The following is a 19352-nucleotide window of genomic DNA, read 5'->3' as shown; positions in this document are numbered from 1 at the left end:
ATTTGACAAATGCATTTTGTGTAATGAAGAGTACTTTGAAGGTGATAGGTTATTTTGTAAAAAAAAAAAAAAATTAATACATAGCTTCGGGGGGGAAATCTGTTTGTTGGGGGGTACCCCTTTTAAGGTTTTTGCTGGCTACTTGCTCTGAAGTGGGGAGCTAATTCTTTCTTCAGAATCTGTTCTGAGACTGGAAGCTCCCCTGAAACCTGTCAACTGTGGGTGACCCTTCTGTGGCATTTGAAATACCAATGACATCACTTCCAGCATCACAGCCATCCAAAAGCCACCCCACCACCCCCCGCCGTATGACGAGTGAATGGACAGACAAGTGGTGGGAATATGTTTACAGGCTGAGAAAAACCAGGAGACGATAGTTGAGACCAGCTCTACGGAGTATAAACGATGAAGACCCCTAACATGCATCATACAGAAACTGGCCTTAGATGACAAGAAGAATGCGTCTCCCACCAAGGTGGGAAGAATGGTGGCAAGGTCTGGATGATAACTAATGTCAGTTAAAGAAGTAGGTGCTAGGAATTCTGGCTAGATGTGCTACACGGACCTTCTGCAGCAAAGATGTGAAATAAATGGACAGAGGGAGAATCTGGAAACGCGTACCTCTGAGGAAAGGCAAACTAAGGGTGCAGAATCCTGAGAGAAAAACAAAAAGACAAAATAAAGGCAGCACCCACACAAAGACAACCAGGGGAATGCCAAATTCCCAACTGGACAAACATGAGCCGAACAACCCTCCCACAGTCCAGAACTCTCTCTGATTGCCTTTAGAAAGCCAGAGCGGAGTGGAGCACTCTGGCCCCTCACACCTGCTGGATGAGTAGATTAAAGCTGGAGACCCAATCTAGTCCAGTAGAGACGATGGTCCTGCCCTCCCCTCCACAGCCTTGAGGCAGTAAATGCACTCCTAAAGACAGTGGACCTGATGGGGACCCTCACTTAGTACGGGAGGCTGAAGCACTAAGTTCCCCAGGGCATCCAGGAGCCTGGAAGTCACTCAGGCCCACATGTTTATAACCTACCACTTGACCCAGCTCCCGCTTAGCTCCTAGAAAGGCTCCACCTCTAAGCAGTGCCCTGGGGCTGTCCGGGGGCTAACACCACTGTGCAGTAAAATGACAGGCTAGGGATTCCCACCCCCCATTTTATTTTGTCCTTCTTCATGCTATGGTCATGGTAAACTTTCACAGCCAGAGAGAGCTGACCCATCCCAGCTGCCTACAGCTGCTGGCCGCCACAGATGTCAGCCTAAGGCCTGGACTTCATAAAAAGCAGCAGCCAGCTCCGGTGTGGGGATCTGATGTTATTCTAGTTTTTCCTGCATTATTTTTTCGCTGTTTAGATAAATCCCAAATAGAAAGACACAGGAGAAAAGAGACTCATCTCTAACTCTCCACAGCCTTTGTTGAGCAAAGTCCCCAACTCCTCCCTTGTGCATCTGAGGCTGCACTCCTCCTGTGCACCGGCTGGATGGGCCCTTGGCAATCAAGTACTGGAATTGGGAAAGAGAAACCAGCGTTGGCGTTAGCTTGAGGGGTTGCATGTGGGTGTGGGTGTGTGCTTGGTCTTGTTGCTGTGTGTCTCTGGGTTTTGACTGTGTTATCAGTCCTTTCTTGCTCCACCTGAGGGAGTCAACTGCCCGCCCTCCTCCCTCTATTCACCCCTCTCCTATACACAACTCTAGCCAACACAGTCAACAGATAAAGCTAGTGGGCAAGGGCTACCACCCACTTAATTACCACCTGATTGACAAATACACAACAGACTACATATAAGGCCACAAAGGAAGCCTTGATAAGTTCAAAGACATTGAGATGTTGTGAACCATGTTCTCATATTAACAATAGGAAGACCATGGAGAAAATTCAGATATGTGGAAATCAAACAACATCCTGCTTAAAAACTACTAGGTACACTGAAGAAACAAGGATTGAAATTTGTAAAAGCCTGAGACAAATGCAAACAAAAAGACAACATACCAAAACCTTTGGGACACAGAAAAGGCTGGTACTCAGAGGGCAATGTATAGGAATCAATGCACACATTGAAGAATGAAGAACCAAAAACCAGCACTTTAACCCAACATCTTCCACAATTAGAACCAGGAAAAACACAAAATTAGCACCAGAATGGCAAAATAAACCCTCAGCCACCAGAAGAAAAATAATACCGATTAGAACAGAAATAAATGCATCGGAAAACAAAAACAATAGAAAGAAACCTACAAGACAAGTTAGGTCTTTGCATGAATTAACAATAATAATACTGTGAAGGACTGTACTCCAACATAGTTGAAAACCTACAGGAAATGGATAAATCCCCAGATGCACCCTATCTCCCTGAATGAACACAGACTTATGTAGGACACTTTTTTTTTTTTTAGAAAAACTAAATAGATTTCAGACAAAGAAGATCCAGCTCAAGCCAGTAGCCTCCCCAGTCCTGCCACAAACCCCAGGCTAAAAGGTTAAGGAAGATGATACCCTACAACAGGAACAAGAGGGGGTGGGGGGACAATGGAGGTGGTGGTGGACAGGACAAGTTAGTGGAAGGTTTGTAAAGTTGTTTAATTTCATGAATACAAAAATGATCATGATCCCAATTCTACCTTACAAATCTGGCTAGAGCAGAGGATGTACACTGGTGCAGATAGGCACTGGAAACACAGGGAATCCAGAATGGATGATCCCTTCTGGACCAGTGGTGAAAGTGGCGATACCAGGAAGGTAGAGGGAGGGTGGAGTGGAAAGGGGGAATCGATTACAAGGATCTACATATAACCTCCTCCTTGGGGAATGGACAACAGAAAAGTGGGGTGAATGGTATAAGATAAGACAAAATAATAATAATTTATAAATTATCAAGGGTTCATGAGGGAACAGCGAGTGGGGAGGGAGAGGAAAAAATGAGTTGATACCAAGGGCTCAAGTAGAAAGCAAATGTTTTTGAGAATGTTGATGGCAACAAATGTACAAATGTGCTTGACACAATCGATATATGTATGGATTGTGGTAAGAGTTGTATGAGCCCCCAATAAAATTATTAAATTAAAAAAAATGATGATCTGAAAGGTAAACCCTTACCTAATTCACACTTTTAAAAAAGAGAGAGACAACAAAGTGCTAAGGTAAGAAGCTGAAGTAATAAGCTGCTCATAGTTTCTATTAAAAGAGGAAATTATTTGAAAAGCAAAAGGGAAAAGGTGAAGAGGGGCTAATTTCTGCTCTTTCCTAAAACCAGGAATTCTGGGAGAGCTCTGGCTTGTTATGCTCTAGGTAAGCCCTGCTCCAAGGATCGAAGGAAGAAGAGCACCAGCATCCATGGAACCTTGCATAAGTGAACACTCACAGCTCCCAATGCGTTGGAATCAGCTTGATGACAGTGGGTTTTCAAAAAGCAAACTCACATCAGAAACTTTGCAAGTCGGGCCCAGGTATCTGTTACAAAAAATAACTCAGGTGGTTCTTTTGTACATTAAAGTTTGATGAGCGCACGTCTTAAGAGATGTTTTCTTTAAAAAAAGAAAAAAGGAAGGGAAAAGTAAAAAAAAACCTAACATTTTTATCTCCCTTATTCTTTCATTTTGAAAATTTTACACTCACTTGGCAAAATTCCAACATAGCAATTTACCCTGGGATACTCTTTTGAAACAATCCCAGAGGCAACACACAAACCCCGTGACCAACGAAATTTTACTATGTAAAATTACACAAAATGTCATCGGTATCTACAATACTATAAATACAAGAGCAAGTCATGTGCTGCCACTGGATTTCCAGTTCATACAGGCACGGGTTTATTCCAACGAAAACGTGCTTACACATGTCTCTGCAAACAGTGGATGGTGGCAGACAAGTTCTCCTGGCAGTAGACTAGTCTTTGTCTTTCTCGGGTGCTTTCCAACATTGATTCCAATCCAAACTGTAGCTTCTCAGAAGACATGCTGGGCCACTTAACTATGCGCAGAAGGTTATGACAAGTGACTTGGGGAATTCCAAAGTAGATTTTCTCAAAAGATATCTGATGGCTACAGGATCTTATTGGAAATCTTAAGAAAATGGACAACTTCATTGGTGAGGAAAAGGACCGGGTAAGTCGCACTGAGGAATCTGTTCCATCAAGTCTGTCCACCTGCTGTTCTTAGAGAGCAGCAAAGGCCGTCCTGGGAGACTTTCATTAGGAAACTTGACTCCATCCAACCTACAGAGCTGATCTCGTTCCTTTACATTTCTTTTTGTTTCTAAAACTCAAAGAACTTTGTTAAAGAACTCAATCTGAGGCCCTTAGACATGCCCAAACTACTACTTTGATGTTGTGTACATCAAAGGTGGCCGAGTTCTTTATGGAAGAAAGATGGCAACCCCTTCTTCCATAGTGTCTGAACCTAGACTGAGTATAATGTAAAACGGTAGCGTCACGTTTTGTTATTTTTACAAGAAAAGGTTTCCATGATTTCATAGCATTACCTTTTACTTTATCCTTCTATAATATTGTGTATCTCTAAGTCCTTTTCAATATTCAAGATTATTCCACCAAACCATGTACGGTTTCAAACACAGTTAATAATGCATCTTTTAGCAAGGTTGGGATGTGCCTTAGAACCTATTCCCTCTCATAGTCACCTCGTGTGACACAGCAGAACTGCTCCGTAGGGTTTTCTAGGCAGTGAGCGCTGAGGGAGAAGACTGTCAGGTCTGTCTCCTGGGGAGCTGCTTTCAGTTAGAACTGCCACATCTTGGTGAGCAGGCTAATTATTCAATCATTTAAAACATCAACTTTTCAAAAAAGGCATATATAAAGTCCTCAACTTATTTAAACTGGACTAAAATACCAAAGAGTATAAAATTTTAAACATGATCTTCTTTTGGTTACTGTTGGTTGAGTGGGATGAGGTGCTTGTAAACAGGAAGGCTTCTATCACCTTAGGGCTGGAGTACAAACCAAGGGGTGCTGCCCTGTAACCCATAGAAAAGACAGAGCCAGGGGGGACAGAGGACAACGGGAGCATTATTAAATTTAAAAATCACTACAGAACTCCCAAAACACAAGTACTAGATTTAGTTTTGAAAAGTGACGATGTATTTTAAATCATGTCATAGATGATGGTTGCCTCCACTTAAGAAATACCATATATACTCGAGTATAAACTGACCCAAATATCAGCTGAAGCACCTAATTTTACCAGAAAAACTGCATTAAAAATTTGCTAAAAAAAAACCCTCGGGTTATACAGGAGTATATATGGTACTGGTTGCTTTCAGTTTATTGTAAATTGGAACTGATTTGATGGCAGTGGGTTTGGTTTGGGATTATGGATGAAGTTATGAGTACCATCATTTAGGATTAAAAATGAGGTCAGGTGATATTGAAACAAAGTTCCCAAGATTGCTATGTCCGAAGACAAAATAAATAATGGCTCCTTAGAACAGGTAATACTATTAAGAGTTAGAACGCTGTAGAGCAGGAAGAACTTTACAGTAGTAGAAAGGCCCATCTTTCTCCTCTGGAGAGGCTGGTGTTTTCGAACTGTGGACCTTGCATATCATAGTCCAATGTTTAACTACTACACCACCAGGGCTTGACAAAGAAAGGAAGTATAAGGAAACAATATTCCACAAACATACAAAGCTCATTTCTAACATTTATTTATGGGGAACTCCAAAAACAGAGTACTAATCAGTTTGAAGGAGACGATTCCCACTTAAGGGCCACGATGGTTTCACCTCTTCTCCCTCTCCCCACTCCCAATGAGTTATTCTGAACCAACTCTAAGGAACATGCTATGAGCCTATTTTAAAGCACATTATTGAAGCAAAATAAACACATACCAAGGATTACAAAATATTGCTTGCTTGTGAGATGTGTAGGGGGTGGAAAGGGGGAGGCAGTTGGCTTAAAGGATACATTTGAAAGGCTATTACAGACTATAAAAAATACTTTACAAGTAGAAATCAATGAAAGGAAAAAGATCAACTCATAGCAGGTGAACTATAAATGTACTATTAGTGGTCCACCCCAAAACCACTTGACTTCTTAGAGTCCCCAAACATGATTGACATATATGAAAAAGAACCTCCCTAAATATTAGTGGGTACCAGCCTATAATTAACCGAGACTTGATGATGATGATTAGGCAGAGCTGGATCTTATCTTGAAAGATTTCCTTAGGGATAAATTAAGTTTGCAGGAATTAAGTCAGTCACATCCCACACACAGTACAGTTAAATTCTGGGGCAGGGGGAAAGAAAAGAGGTGGGGGGTTATATATTAGAGGAGCGCAGAGGCCAGCGTGGGTTATGAACAAAGGGAAGAATGGTGTTGAAAGATGCCACAGACAAGCTAAGGGCACAGACAAGCTGAGGTTGTAGCAAAAGGAATCCAAGAGCCAACCTGAACAGGTTTCTACATGCCTAAGATGGAACAATTTGAACATCATAAGGATAATAAGTGGAAGAAACTGAAACAGATGGAATTAATTTAATCCCCCTAAATGCTTACTGGGTCCCAATCGAAGGATGGGAGAAAATGAACTCATTCTTTTGGAAAAAGTAAATAAAAGGACACACATACGCCTGCACCTCCACAAGCAAGGGCAGAAAGATAAGTATGAGCTAGATTGGACAGCGCCCTATAAAGAATTTTAGTCTATTACTTAATGGAGAAAATAGGAAGAAACAGATTTTAATAACCTTATTATATACTGAGATCAATTTGGATCCAGATTTTTCTCCCCAACTGTCTCTAAACAACTCTTCTTTAAAAAGAGAAAAAAAACGGGGGCAGGAGATGAACCAGTCAGGGTGCAGTGTAACAATGATAAAACATACAACTTTCCTCTAGTTCCTAAATGCTTCCTCCCTCCACCCCACCCCCCACTATCATGATCCCAATTCAATAAATCCAGCTAGACCAGAGGATGCACACTGGTACGGATAGGACCTGGAAACACAGGGAATCTAGCTAGGGCAGATGATCTCTTCAGGACCAGTGCTGAGAGTGGAGATACCAGGAGGGTGGAGGGAAGGTGGGGTGGAAAGGGGGAACCAATTACAAGGATCTACATATAACCTCCTCCCTGGGGGATGGACAACAGAAAAGTGGGTGACAGGAGATATCAGACGATGTAAGATACAGCAAAATAGTAATAATTTATAAATTATCAAGGGTTCATGAGGAAGGGGGATCAGGGAGGGAGGGGGAAAATGAGGCACTGATACCAAAGGGTTCAGGTAGAAAGCAAATGTTTTGAGAATGATGATGGCAACACATGTACAAATGCGCTTGACACAATGGATGGGTGTATGGATTGTGATAAGAGTTGTATAAACCCCCAATAAAATGGTTTCAAAAAAAAAAGAGAGAGAGAAAAGGCGGGTCTGGGCTTTTATAATTTAGCTCATTTTTAGTTTCTACCTACTTATTATTCTTCCTGTCAACACAACTCTTTGTGTCTGATTTTAGTCTTAAAATATTATATTTCTTTATTTTTTATATTTTAGAAAACAAAGTAGATTTAATTGCATGAGCTGTACATTAAATCCTGACAGGTTGCTTGAAAACTTACCAATTAAAAAATGTGCACATATATATAATTTTTTTTTACCTCTTCTTGTCCAAATTGCTCCATAGAATCACAATAAACTTCACTGTCTGAGTCACTGGTCAAATGCTGAATTCCTGAAACATCTTCCACATGATCATCATTTATATCTAAATATAATTTAAAAGAGTCCAAATAGAATTAATTGTGTTCTAATGGAAGTAATGTGCTTTTTTCCATTTTCAAAATTCAACAGTTGTAAAATACTCTCATATCAGGCAACAAATATGATTCATAATTAGTCGAAACCTAATATCCTTATAAATGAAAAGTGGCTATGAACTGGGAAGTCTAAATCAACCATATAAATTTGGTTGTTAAATTAAGAAATTATATTCCTGGCTGGATTGCAGCAAAATTTTCATATCATCAGAAGTTTAGATTAGAAGTATCAGAAATAAAGGTAAAAAGTTTAATGATTTTATTTTAAAATGTAGTACAACACTATAAAGAATGTTAATGAAAATACCACCTTAGCCCCAGTTCCTCTTTGACAGTTAGTTATTAGCTCTTACAACATCAATTACCTGTAAGATATCAGTAATAAGTGTCTTATCCTAAATTGTTCCTAAATATTATAAAATGTACTAAATTTGATTTAATTCGTAGGCAGAGTGGACAAAGAATAATTATGGGGCAGTACCTTGGTGAAGGCAGACATTCGTTTTTCCAGTTTTTTCACAAGTTTGCTCTTTAAGAGGTTTTATTTCTTCAGTGCTCTCGTCACTCAGAGAAGAAGTGGTATGAAGGTCATTCTGAACAAAGTCGTTTTCCTCATAGCCATTAGTGACAACAATTTCCAAGTTATTATGGTCTGCTGATTTCATCACTATTTTCTTATCTTTGATGAGAGAATAAAAGCATTCATGAACACTCACAATTAGCCAACTGCTAAATCATCTACATTTTATAACATCCACGAGTTGCTTCCTCAATTTATCAAAATCCTTTTGCAGAGTTTTACACTTGGATCAGAGAAGGAGGATGCTCCTTGTAAAGGGGTTGTCACTTGCTGCAAATGCACCCAAACTTTGGGGACCTCAAAATTGCTTTTAATTCCCTATGGATCTTCTTTAAACTCTCTCAAGCATAGGCAAATTGACAGTCATTAGCCCTTACAACACTGATAGCCCAGCTGTTATAACCCTGTTATATGTTATAACATAGGAATGTTATAACATTAACAACCTTGCACAGAAGACCTGGTTGTGCAAATTAATCCCCATGCACAGTAAGACGAGCCCTCATAGAAAGTACATAGCACATCATACCTTAATGAAAATTAAAGGCAAAACTAAGTTTTAAGTTTGCTTTTGTTTCTTCTCACCTCCTCATTCTGAAATTGTCTTCATTGGCAATTTTCCTAAACAAAGCACCCTTTTTTTAAAAAACATTTTATTAGGGGCTCATACAACTCTTATCACAATCCATACATATACATACATCAATTGTATAAAGCACATCCGTACATTCTTTGCCCTAATCATTTTCAAAGCATTGGCTCTCCACTTAAGCCCTTTGCATCAGGTCCTCTTTTTTTTCCCCCTCCCTCCCCGCTCCCCCCTCTCTCATGAGCCCTTGATAATTTATAGATTGTTATTTTGTCATATCTTGTCCTATCCGGAGTCTCCCTTCCCCCCCTTCTCTGCCGTCCATCTCCCAGGGAGGAGGTCACATGTGGATCCTAAACAAAGCACCCTTAATGTAGTATCCCACAGTTCCAACCTACCCTCTTCATCAAAACATCTGCCTTCTTCTCATACTGTTTTCCATTCTGTTATTGATAAGATATTGACAGTTGAGCTTGTCTCTTCTCTCTAGCAGCATGTGACAAATTATAGTGAAACAATACCTCAAACTAGTACATTTCTTGAGTCCTGGGGTGGTACAACCACTTTACATACTCAGCGGCTAACTGCATGGCTTGTAGCTCAGAGGAGTTTGGGGAGAAATGTCTGACAATCCACTTCCAAAAAAATCAGCCTTTAGAAGCCCCATCCGTCTGCTCTGACACACACAGACTTCCCATGAGTAGAAGACAACTTGATGTCAAGTAGCTATTGTATTTCTACTGAAGCAATTCAGGTGGTACCTGTGGGGTGGGGGCCTCCACTGGTCAGTCTTCAGCTAACACATCTTCCATCTGTCTATGAGGCTGGCTGCCCCTGTATTGTGTGGTAGTCTTCTGGCCCACAGAAAATCTGCTTCTAAGGTTGGTCATCAACCCACCCCATCACATGCACTAATCTCATACAATCAACAAACAACCTAAACGCACCCATATCTTTTTACCTTAGCGGAAAAATCTTAGACCATCATCCGATTCTTACCATTATCACTTTGTTCTGCTCCTTTCACGTCTTGTCCGGCGTCTTCTTCCTCTGACTCAGCTCCACTATCACTACTTTCAGCTTTACCGTTCACAGTTTTGGTACTTGGATTAGTTAGAACATTACCAATATCTAAAACACGAAATTATTACTTAATTTTTAATGATATAACATATCCAGTAATACTATAATTTATAAATAACTAATAAAATCATCTTGAACTATCCTGTAAAGTTGAAAAGTCTCAAATGCATTTCTTTAACTAGAAACACGAGGACCAGTCAGAGAGCATTGCTCCTAGCGATCCAGTCCATACATGCGTGGGCTGTGTCAGCAAGGAAGGCTGTGTGCTCGGGGGCTGCAGACACGTTCCCTCAGGAACACACCTGCCTTGGGTTGTGAGTTGCCCCCAATCAAAACAGCGGATTATAAGAGCTAGTGACAATCGAGGCCGAGGGGCTCAGAGGCCATGGTGAGGGTTTGTAGATTTCCAAAGGGATAATATGAATAGACTCTCTTGAATGACATAGCTTAATCATGGGGGCTTATTATGAAACTTTTAAAAACTGAAACCGCCATGGTGAGGAAAAGGCAGGCAAGTAGTCCCATATAGCTGCTCTTTCTTCAAGTGCTCCCCTATGGAACTTGTTGGAGAATCTTAGACCCCACATCTACCCTTTGAGACCTCTTTTAGTCCCCAAACTCAAAGAAGAGCACACATTGAGTCCTTCATGGTGTCAAAACTGTCTTTTTGAAGAGGAGGGTTAGTCAGCTAGAAACACGGCCTTCAGAAACTATATAAATTGTTGTAGGGAAAACTGACTTTCACTGTAAACCTTCCCTGAATCCACAATAATAAAACAATAGAAGTGTATAGGCCTAGCTGGAGAAGGTATTTAGAAAGAAGAGCTTCACCTTTGGATATTTTGGTTTAGTAAAGGTTTCTATTTCATATCAATTACCTTTGACTGCCCCTCATACACCTGTATAGACACATAAGTTCACTCAAATATTGATTTACATGAAAACCAGTGCTATCTTTTGAAGAAGGTACAGAGGATGTCATTTTCACAGCAGCATCCATCAGAGTAAAGGGAGAGATGAGCAATCCTCCACACACCAAGTAATGAAGAGACAGTGACTATCTGCTACATGCGGAAAACAAATAATACCAATTGTGGGCTCAACACCAATTTCTTCTTTATCATTTTATTATCTTTAGGGCTTCTTTGCATTCACTCAGATGCTCAACTTATTAATATTTTCCTGATGTTTACGTTTTTTTAAAGCATCACTTAACATAATTAATTACTTAAAGAGGCAAACCGCCGTAGTCCTCAAACTTATACCCTCAGAATAATTACATTAGGGATTTCCCAATTCAAATGTGCATTTGCATCACCTGAAATGCTTAAAAATGAAAATTCCGACTGAGTAGGTCTGAGGTGATCTGAGATTCTACATTTCTCACATGGTACCAGTAATGTGGGTCACAGAACCACATTTAAAAAACAGTATTACATTTCATGTTATATATTACTTATTAGTATATGTTGCTCTTTTTTAAGTCTCCTAAGTGGCTAGTACTCCAAACGTCTTTCTCCATGGACTTTGGACTATTGAGATATAATTAGTTACTTCATCTGGCCCTTTTTTTCATATGGCTGTTCTGAAATCTATAACCTCCCCCCTTCTGTGATGTACTGTAAATTCTAGTCTCTAATTTTTTCAAAATCATTTTATTAGGAGCTTGTACAGTTATTATATTATTCCATAATTCAATCACATCAAGCAGTATTATCCAATTGCTACCACAGCAGTTTAAAAACATTCTTTCTTCTTGAACTCCTTAATAATGACAACCCATTACCCACCCCCCCTAAACCCCTTCCATAGGAACCCTTATTCTATTTGCTGTCTCTATAGGGTCATCAATCCTGGGGTTCATATGCCAAAAAACTGAAAAACATAGAACAAAAATTCAAGAGGGCTACGCTCATTGACAAAATACATCACAGATAGGCCCCAATATAACAATAAAATGAAACAAATAAACAAACAAAAACCCCAGAAAATGTTGAAAACAAGATCAGGTCTAACATGTATCAAAGGGGGGAATCAACTGACAAGGTTTAAACCATTCAAGTTAGGGTTATCATTTTGATCTCGTCATCGCTTCAATGTGCTTGGTTGAGTAAGCAGTTTATTGCCATCCCTCCACTATGGAGAGAGAGAACACTGCAGGCTGATTGCCTGTGTCCATCTTACAAATGGATCTTGGGCTCCCACTGTCATCCAGAGCCTTCTTCAAACCAGAAGCTCACATTTTAGGCTCTGGTAATATTCCCTCTTTCGGTTTTGGATGATATAATTTACAATCCTTCAGTAACTGATGTTGGGGTACTTCTTCATGTGGACTTACTTAGATGGCTCTCTGTTCAGAAACAAGCCTGTAACACCCTAGACACTATTCTTTCTAATAGCTGGGCACCATCTAATTGCTTAACAACACTTTGCTGTAGTACCCTTATCTCCTGTGTTCCCTTCCCGAGAGTATCAAGCTGGACCATGATGTAAGAACTAATTGTTCATAAACTGGAGCTAGAATTTAGTGTGAACCCTTAGCCCATTCCTGGATCTATGGTTTGTTTGTTTTTTAACCTGCCTTTGGTTCCCTTTAGAGGCCTCTTTGTCAATTTACAGAACAGAGTCTAATCAATCATTTCCCTGGAATATAAAGATCTTCCATTAATATTGTCACTGATTCGCCCCGGTACTATTTTTTTCTTTATTATATCATTTACTCTTAAAAAATGTTTTATTAGCACTTCATTCACTTGTCATACAATTTGATAATTAATTCATATCAAGTATAGTTGTACAAAAATAGTTGTACAACTATCAACACATTCAATTCTAGAACACTTTGTTCTTCCTTGTACTCACTGTTATTCTTGTAATTACTTTTTACTAATTGTAGCAAAAATATACACAATAAAACATTCTCCAGTTCCACAATTTCTACATGTGTAATTCAGTGTCATTGATTAGACTTTTCCTGTTATACAACCATTATTGATATTCTTTTCCAAATTGTTCCACTACCATTGACATAAACTCAATGCCTTCATTTTTTTAATCATTTTATTGAGGGCTCATACAATTCTTATCACAATCCATACATACATCCATTGTGTCAAGAACATATGTACATTTGTTGCCATCATCATTCTTAATGCCTTCTGCTTGAGCCATTAATATCTGCTGCTCAATTTCCCCCTCCCTCCCCAATCCCCCCTACCTCATGAACCCTTCATCATTCATATATTATTATTATTTTGTCATTTGTTACACTGTCCAATGTTCCCCCCCACCCCCCTGCTTTCTTCTCTGCTGTCCATCCCCCAGGGAGGAGGCTATATGTAGATTCTTGTAATCAGTTCCCCGTTTCTACCCCACATTCTCTCTACCCTCCAGGCATCGCCATTCTCACCACTGGTCCTGAAGGGATCATCTGTCCTGGATTCCCTGTGTTTCCAGTTATTGTCTGTACCTATGTACATCCTCTGGTCTAGCCAGATTTGTAAGGTAGAATTGGGATCATGATAGTGGGAGGGAGGAAGCATTTAAGAACTACAGGAAAGTTATATGTTTCATCGTTGCTACCCTGCACCCTGACTGGCTCATCTCCTCACCACAACCCTTCAGTAAAGGGGTGTCCAGTTGGCTACCAATGGGCTTTGAGTCTCCAACTCAACGCCTTCTAAGCAACAACTCTTTCTCCTTCATCCATGGTAACCACTGGTCAAGTTTGGTTTCATTCATTCTTTGTTTTTTTAAGTAGTTTTCTTGATTTGGTATTCACATAGCATACACTTCCAGTTAAACTGCTTTTTTAAGAGTTGTATTTAAATCATCACAATCAATTCTATTGTTCCCCTCCCCCTCCAGCATTCATTGTTTGTTCCCCTAGTCCCCTCTCCTTCTCCACCTGCAACTCTCCTCCACATCTCAGATAAACCCTTACATCGTTATTGTCTCTCTGCATTCACTCCTGTGCTTCACAAATTGGAAAAACCAACAGAAACAATAAAAAGCAAAACAAAATGGCAAAAAGACAATACTAATAATATAAAGATAAAAATACCAATAAAAAGTAAAAAAGAAAAGACCACCACCAATATTTTTAAAAAAGCCAAAGGAATTTCTGGAACAAGTGAAAAATGCTTGAGCCTAGAGCAAATTCATGTTGGGTTAAGGGGGAGGTCAACTGACCAAGTATTCTATTTGCCTATGGCTTGAGCCTCCATCATCAAGTTTACAATAATCTCTGTGTGATAGTAAAACTGTTTGAGTCCCTCACCAATGGCCAGAAGGGATCTGCCAGCGGTTTAATCTGACAAGATACTCTGCAGAGGGGTTTGGGGCCCCCACTGTTCCCCAAGGCCTTCTAGAAATTGGATGTTCACAATTTAAGCTACTTCTCCCTCCATCATATTTTGATTTGGTCATTTAAGCTTTGGAACACACAGGCTGGTGTGCTTCTTCAATGTGGACTTAGGTGCTGCCTCACTTAGATGGCTGCTTGTAGAATACAATCCTTTATGACCCCAGACACTATTCCAATCAACAACAGGGCACCATCTGCTTTCTTTACCACACTTTGCTGCAGCAGCCTTATCTTCACTGATCGCTTCATGAAGGGGAGTATTGAGTATCAAGCCAGGCATATTATAAGAACCACGGTCTACACTCGAGTATAAGCTGACCTGAATATCAGTTGAGGCATCTAATTTTACCACAGAAACTGCATTTAAAAATATCCTGAAAAAATGTGGCTTATACTCAAGTATATGTGGTAACTATTTTTAGATTGGGGCTAGAGTTAAGTTGGAGCCCAGAATCCATCTGCTTGTCTCCAACTTGGTTATGAACGACTATGGTTTACTTGGACTGCTGTATTATGACAAAAACAAAAGCCCACAAGAACAAAACAAGGTTGCAGGGAGGAGACGAGCCAGTCAGGGTGCAGTGTAGCAACGGTGAAACATACAACTTTCCTCTAGTTCCTAAATGCTTCCTCCCCACTCATTATCATGATCCCAATTCTACCTCACAAATCTGCCTAGACCAGAGGATGTACACTGGTACAGATAGAAATTGGAAACACAGGGAATCCAGGGCAGATGATCCCTTCAGGACCAGTGGTGAGAGTGGCCATACCCAGAGAGTGGAAGGTAGGGGAGGTAGGAAAGGGGAAACCGATTACAGGGCTCTACATATAACCTCCCCCTTGGGGGATGAACAACAGAAAATTGGGTGAAGGGAGATGTTAGACAGTGTAAGACATGACAAAACAATAATTTATAAATTATCAAGGGTTCATGAGAGAGGGGGAGCAGGGATGGAGGGGGAAAAATTAGGAGCTGATGTTAGGGGCTTACGTAGAGAGCAAATGTTTTCAGAATGGTGATGGCAACGAATGTACAAATGTGCTTGACACAATGGATGGATGTATGGATTGTGATAAGAGTGGTATGAGCCCCCAATAAAATGTTTTAAAATAATAGTTATAGTCTTGGAAACTCACTTGGGATAGTTCTACCCTGTCCTACAGGGTGGCTGAGTCGACATCTATTAGATGGCTCTGAGAAAAAGACTCTTGTGATTATAATCCCACTTTGCAGGGAATTCTCTGGTAAGCTATGAGACAGGATTAAAGCACTCACCACTCTCTGTTTCCTTATGGGTATGATTGGCGGAAGGCAAAAACAATTCCATCAAATCCAATTTTGGAGACCACCCTGCCTGAGGGAGCAATTCCAGAAGGAGGGGAGACTTACTTGCGCATTCAGACATTTTGCTTCTTGCTCTGGATCTAGCATGTGGCTTGCCTCTGCCTGACCTCTGGGAATTAGGACTTGAGCTGTGGCCTATCACCTGACTTGAGTTTACTAGCTTCTGAAGCAAGCTGGATCAAGAGGATTCTACTCCATGGCATTTACAAAAATGCTCTTCTGGCTTGCACCAGCTTTCTTTATGCTTCTGGACAAATCTGTAAAATATTAATATCCCTGCATGTGGCTCTGGGGTATCACTGTATCACATCTAGTACCAGTATCTGATTTTGTGGTACATGATGAAACACTTAAGCGTTTCCTATCTAAGCCCTCCCCGCGCCCAATAGGATCAAGTCCTAACTCTCAGAACTTGTGAATATGACTTTAATATAGCAAGTACCCCAGCCACTTCATGGATGTCTGAGCTTTGGGTTTGCTCTTTAACAGCACCCACAACTATGTGAGCCACTGTCTTAGTATTTTGTGAATTTTGTGAAGCTTTGCAGTGAATTGCAGAAGCCTGGGAACAAGGGAATACACGATAGGAAGGAGTGGTGGTTGGTCGCAGAGATAATAGAGTGATAACACTCTTATCAAAGTCTACAGCAGCTCCCTCTTAAAACAAACAACAAGAGCTAGGTTTTTCACAGAAAATAAGAACAATCACATGAAATAAGATGAATTAAGACTTAAATAGCTTTTATCTTATGTTAGGGCTGGGTTACTCCTAAGCTTGTTTGTTCTACTGCCAAATGGCCTACAAAACCTTAGGGTTTGCGAAGCTTTTTACATTTTTGAATTACAGCTGACTGTGGACCTGAGTCTTTAGTACTATTATTCATTCATCCTTGTTTTAGCACTGGTGGTTTTAACATCAGGTTTCCGGCCAGTGAGCTGTAAACTGCTAAAGCAGGCGGAGAGAAAATATGATACATTTTTTTTCTGGATAGAATAAACATAAATTATATGGGGGATTATTTGTTAAGAAGACTTTTAAGTAAGCCAGATATAAAATGGTGTGGCACGGGTGTTAGCAGTTACCGTAAGTACATGTTTTCTTACCAGGGCAGACACAAAATATAAGGCCTGAGTATAAGACATTATTAAAAGACTCCGTGTAAAGAAAGAGCAACCAGGAAGGTAAAGGCGGGAAGGTCAGGGGGAGGGATAAAGGGAGAACTGATCACAAACCCCCTACCAGGGGGATGAACAACAGAACAGCGGGGAAAGGGAGTCATCAGTCAGTGTAAGACATGAAGAAAAAATAATGTCTAAATTATCAAAGGTTCATGAGGGAGGGAGGGTGGGGAGGGAGTGGAAAAAATGAGGAGTTGTTACCAAGGGCTCAAGTAGAAAGAAAATGTTTTGAAAATGATAATGGCAAAAATGTACAAATGTACATGACACAACGGATGGATGGATGGATTGTGATAAGAGCTGTACAAGCCTCCAATAAAATGATTTATACCATTTTAAAAAGGAGCGAGAGAGTGAGAAAAGGGATGATATTCTGGGGGCGGGGTGTGTGTTTTTTTTTTTTAATTTAAAAGTTTCCCATCACCTCTTATGGGTTTATTTCACATTGCTTTATAAAAAGTTGTAAAGAAAATGATTAGGGCAAAGAATGTACAGATGTGCTTTATACAATTGATGTATGTATATGTATGGACTGTGATAAGAGTTGTATGAGCCCCTAATAAAATGTTTAAAAAAAAAGTTGTAAAGAACAAAATATTTACAGTTAATACCAACAAGTCTTGCATCTTACTCATTCAACTGCTAGTGTGAAAAATGTTAAGTCTTTCAATGAGAACAAAAAAAAAATTTTAAACACAAACAAGAAAATACATGCACTATTAAAGTAGCTAGAAAATAATTCAGCTACAGTATTGCTAATATAGCGCCTATAGCAAAAATATAGATATATGATTAATTAAAATAAAACCATGAATTTGGTAAAAATTTTGCATTCCTAAGAGAACCATCTGTCATGTTCTCATAATTTAACACTTAAGGGTTATGGATTTGAGGTGTCGTATTTTAGAAAGGATCTCTGATGACTCAACGGTTAAGTGCTCAGCTGCTCATCACACTGTCGGTGAATGGAACCCACTGGGCACTCTGTAAGTAGTTTCTCCAGTAATGATGACAGCACAGAAAACTCGGTTGTCACTGCATTGCACATGTAGAAGCTGCTGAACTGGTGAATGTTTTGCTTTATATGAGGGTCCTGATGGTATAGTGGTTGTAAAATGGACTGCTAACCACAAAGTCGGCAGTTCAAAACCACCAGTGGCTTTGTGGGAGAAAGCTGAGGCTTTCTACTCAGGCAAAGAGTTACGGTCTCAGAAACTCACAGGTGGAGTTCTACCGTGCCCTATAAGGTTGCTATGAGTTGGCATCAGATACTCGATGGCAGTAAATTTGGTTTTGGGGATTTTTGCTGTGTTTAGGAGTCCTGGGGTCACAGTTATGCACTGAGCTGCTAATTGCATGGACAGTTGCTTGAATCTACCAGCTGTTCCATAGGAGAATGCAGAGGCTTTCTATTCCAGTGAAGATATACCACCTCAGAAACCCAGAGGGAGCAGTTCCACTCTATTCTATAAGGTTGCTATGAGTCAGAATCAACTCAAAGGCAACGATTTGAGTTTTTGCTGTGTATATTTTCAACCAGAACAAAATAAATACAATGTTGGAGGAAGGCCCTTTATGGCAGTTCTACGGTGTCTTCCAGAATCACTGTGAGTTGGAATCAACTCAACAATACATAGCGACAATAACAATACTTTAGAACTTTAGGAAATGAGTTTGTTTGGGGGAGAAAAATTGAGTAACAATCTTTTATGTTCTACAAATTTGTATACAATTTCTTTGGAATGCAAACTAATACAAAGAACAATTCTACATGGTTTTCATTATTCCTACCTTCTAAATACTTAGAGATTTTCTCCAATCGGACTTGCATGTGGAAAAAAAAATCAGACACATAATATTAATGCAGAATATAATTAATTTGCTGAACTAAAAAAAAATTGGGAAAGTGGTCCAACCTGAGGTTAAATCCGAAGTCCTGCCACTCTTTTTGTCCTCTACAATTTCATAAAAGGGTCCTATGACATGCAGCAGTTCTTCAACTTTCTCAGTCATTGGCATAGTCTCAAGAATCTGTAACCAAAACAGAAAATAAATGTGGAATCCTGAGTATTAGTCTCATCCAAACTAGTGTCAAGTAATCTAATAACTTTACTTATTATTGAGTGTTAGGATTTGAACTACCTTCACAATTCTTTAAAATAACTGAATTAGGCACAAACTTAATATCTATCTATACTCTCCTAGGAAAGTTTCGGAATATGAAAGGTCTAAATGTGCTCCCATTTTACACATGCTTCCTGTGCAAGTTCACACAATCATCCATTAAAGTTGTGCTAAACACTAGGAGCATTGTTGTAAAATGAAATAGAAAAGCGTGGATTAGAATCAAATTATGACGTCTGTTTTTAACATTAAGTAGAATTGACTTGATGGCAGTGAACGAGTGAGTGAACATATCTAAAAAGG

General features: G+C 39.8%; 1 protein-coding gene across 2 annotated transcripts in view; it reads right to left on the bottom strand.

Annotated features, from left to right (window-relative positions):
- Nucleotides 1-19352, bottom strand: part of ACBD5 (acyl-CoA binding domain containing 5) — a 59799-nt gene that overhangs the window by 21036 nt on the left and 19411 nt on the right. For both annotated transcript variants that reach the window (XM_075552547.1, XM_075552546.1), the window contains 4 exons: nucleotides 18842-18956; nucleotides 9949-10080; nucleotides 8262-8459; nucleotides 7622-7728 (listed from right to left, as the gene is read on the bottom strand). In XM_075552547.1, the coding sequence (XP_075408662.1) occupies nucleotides 7622-7728; nucleotides 8262-8459; nucleotides 9949-10080; nucleotides 18842-18956 (552 nt within the window). The remainder of the gene's footprint in view (nucleotides 1-7621; nucleotides 7729-8261; nucleotides 8460-9948; nucleotides 10081-18841; nucleotides 18957-19352) is intronic.

The sequence above is a fragment of the Tenrec ecaudatus genome, chromosome 6 (assembly GCF_050624435.1).
Source record: "Tenrec ecaudatus isolate mTenEca1 chromosome 6, mTenEca1.hap1, whole genome shotgun sequence".
Taxonomy (NCBI): Eukaryota; Metazoa; Chordata; class Mammalia; order Afrosoricida; family Tenrecidae; genus Tenrec; species Tenrec ecaudatus.
This window is presented reverse-complemented; position numbering and strand designations above follow the sequence as displayed.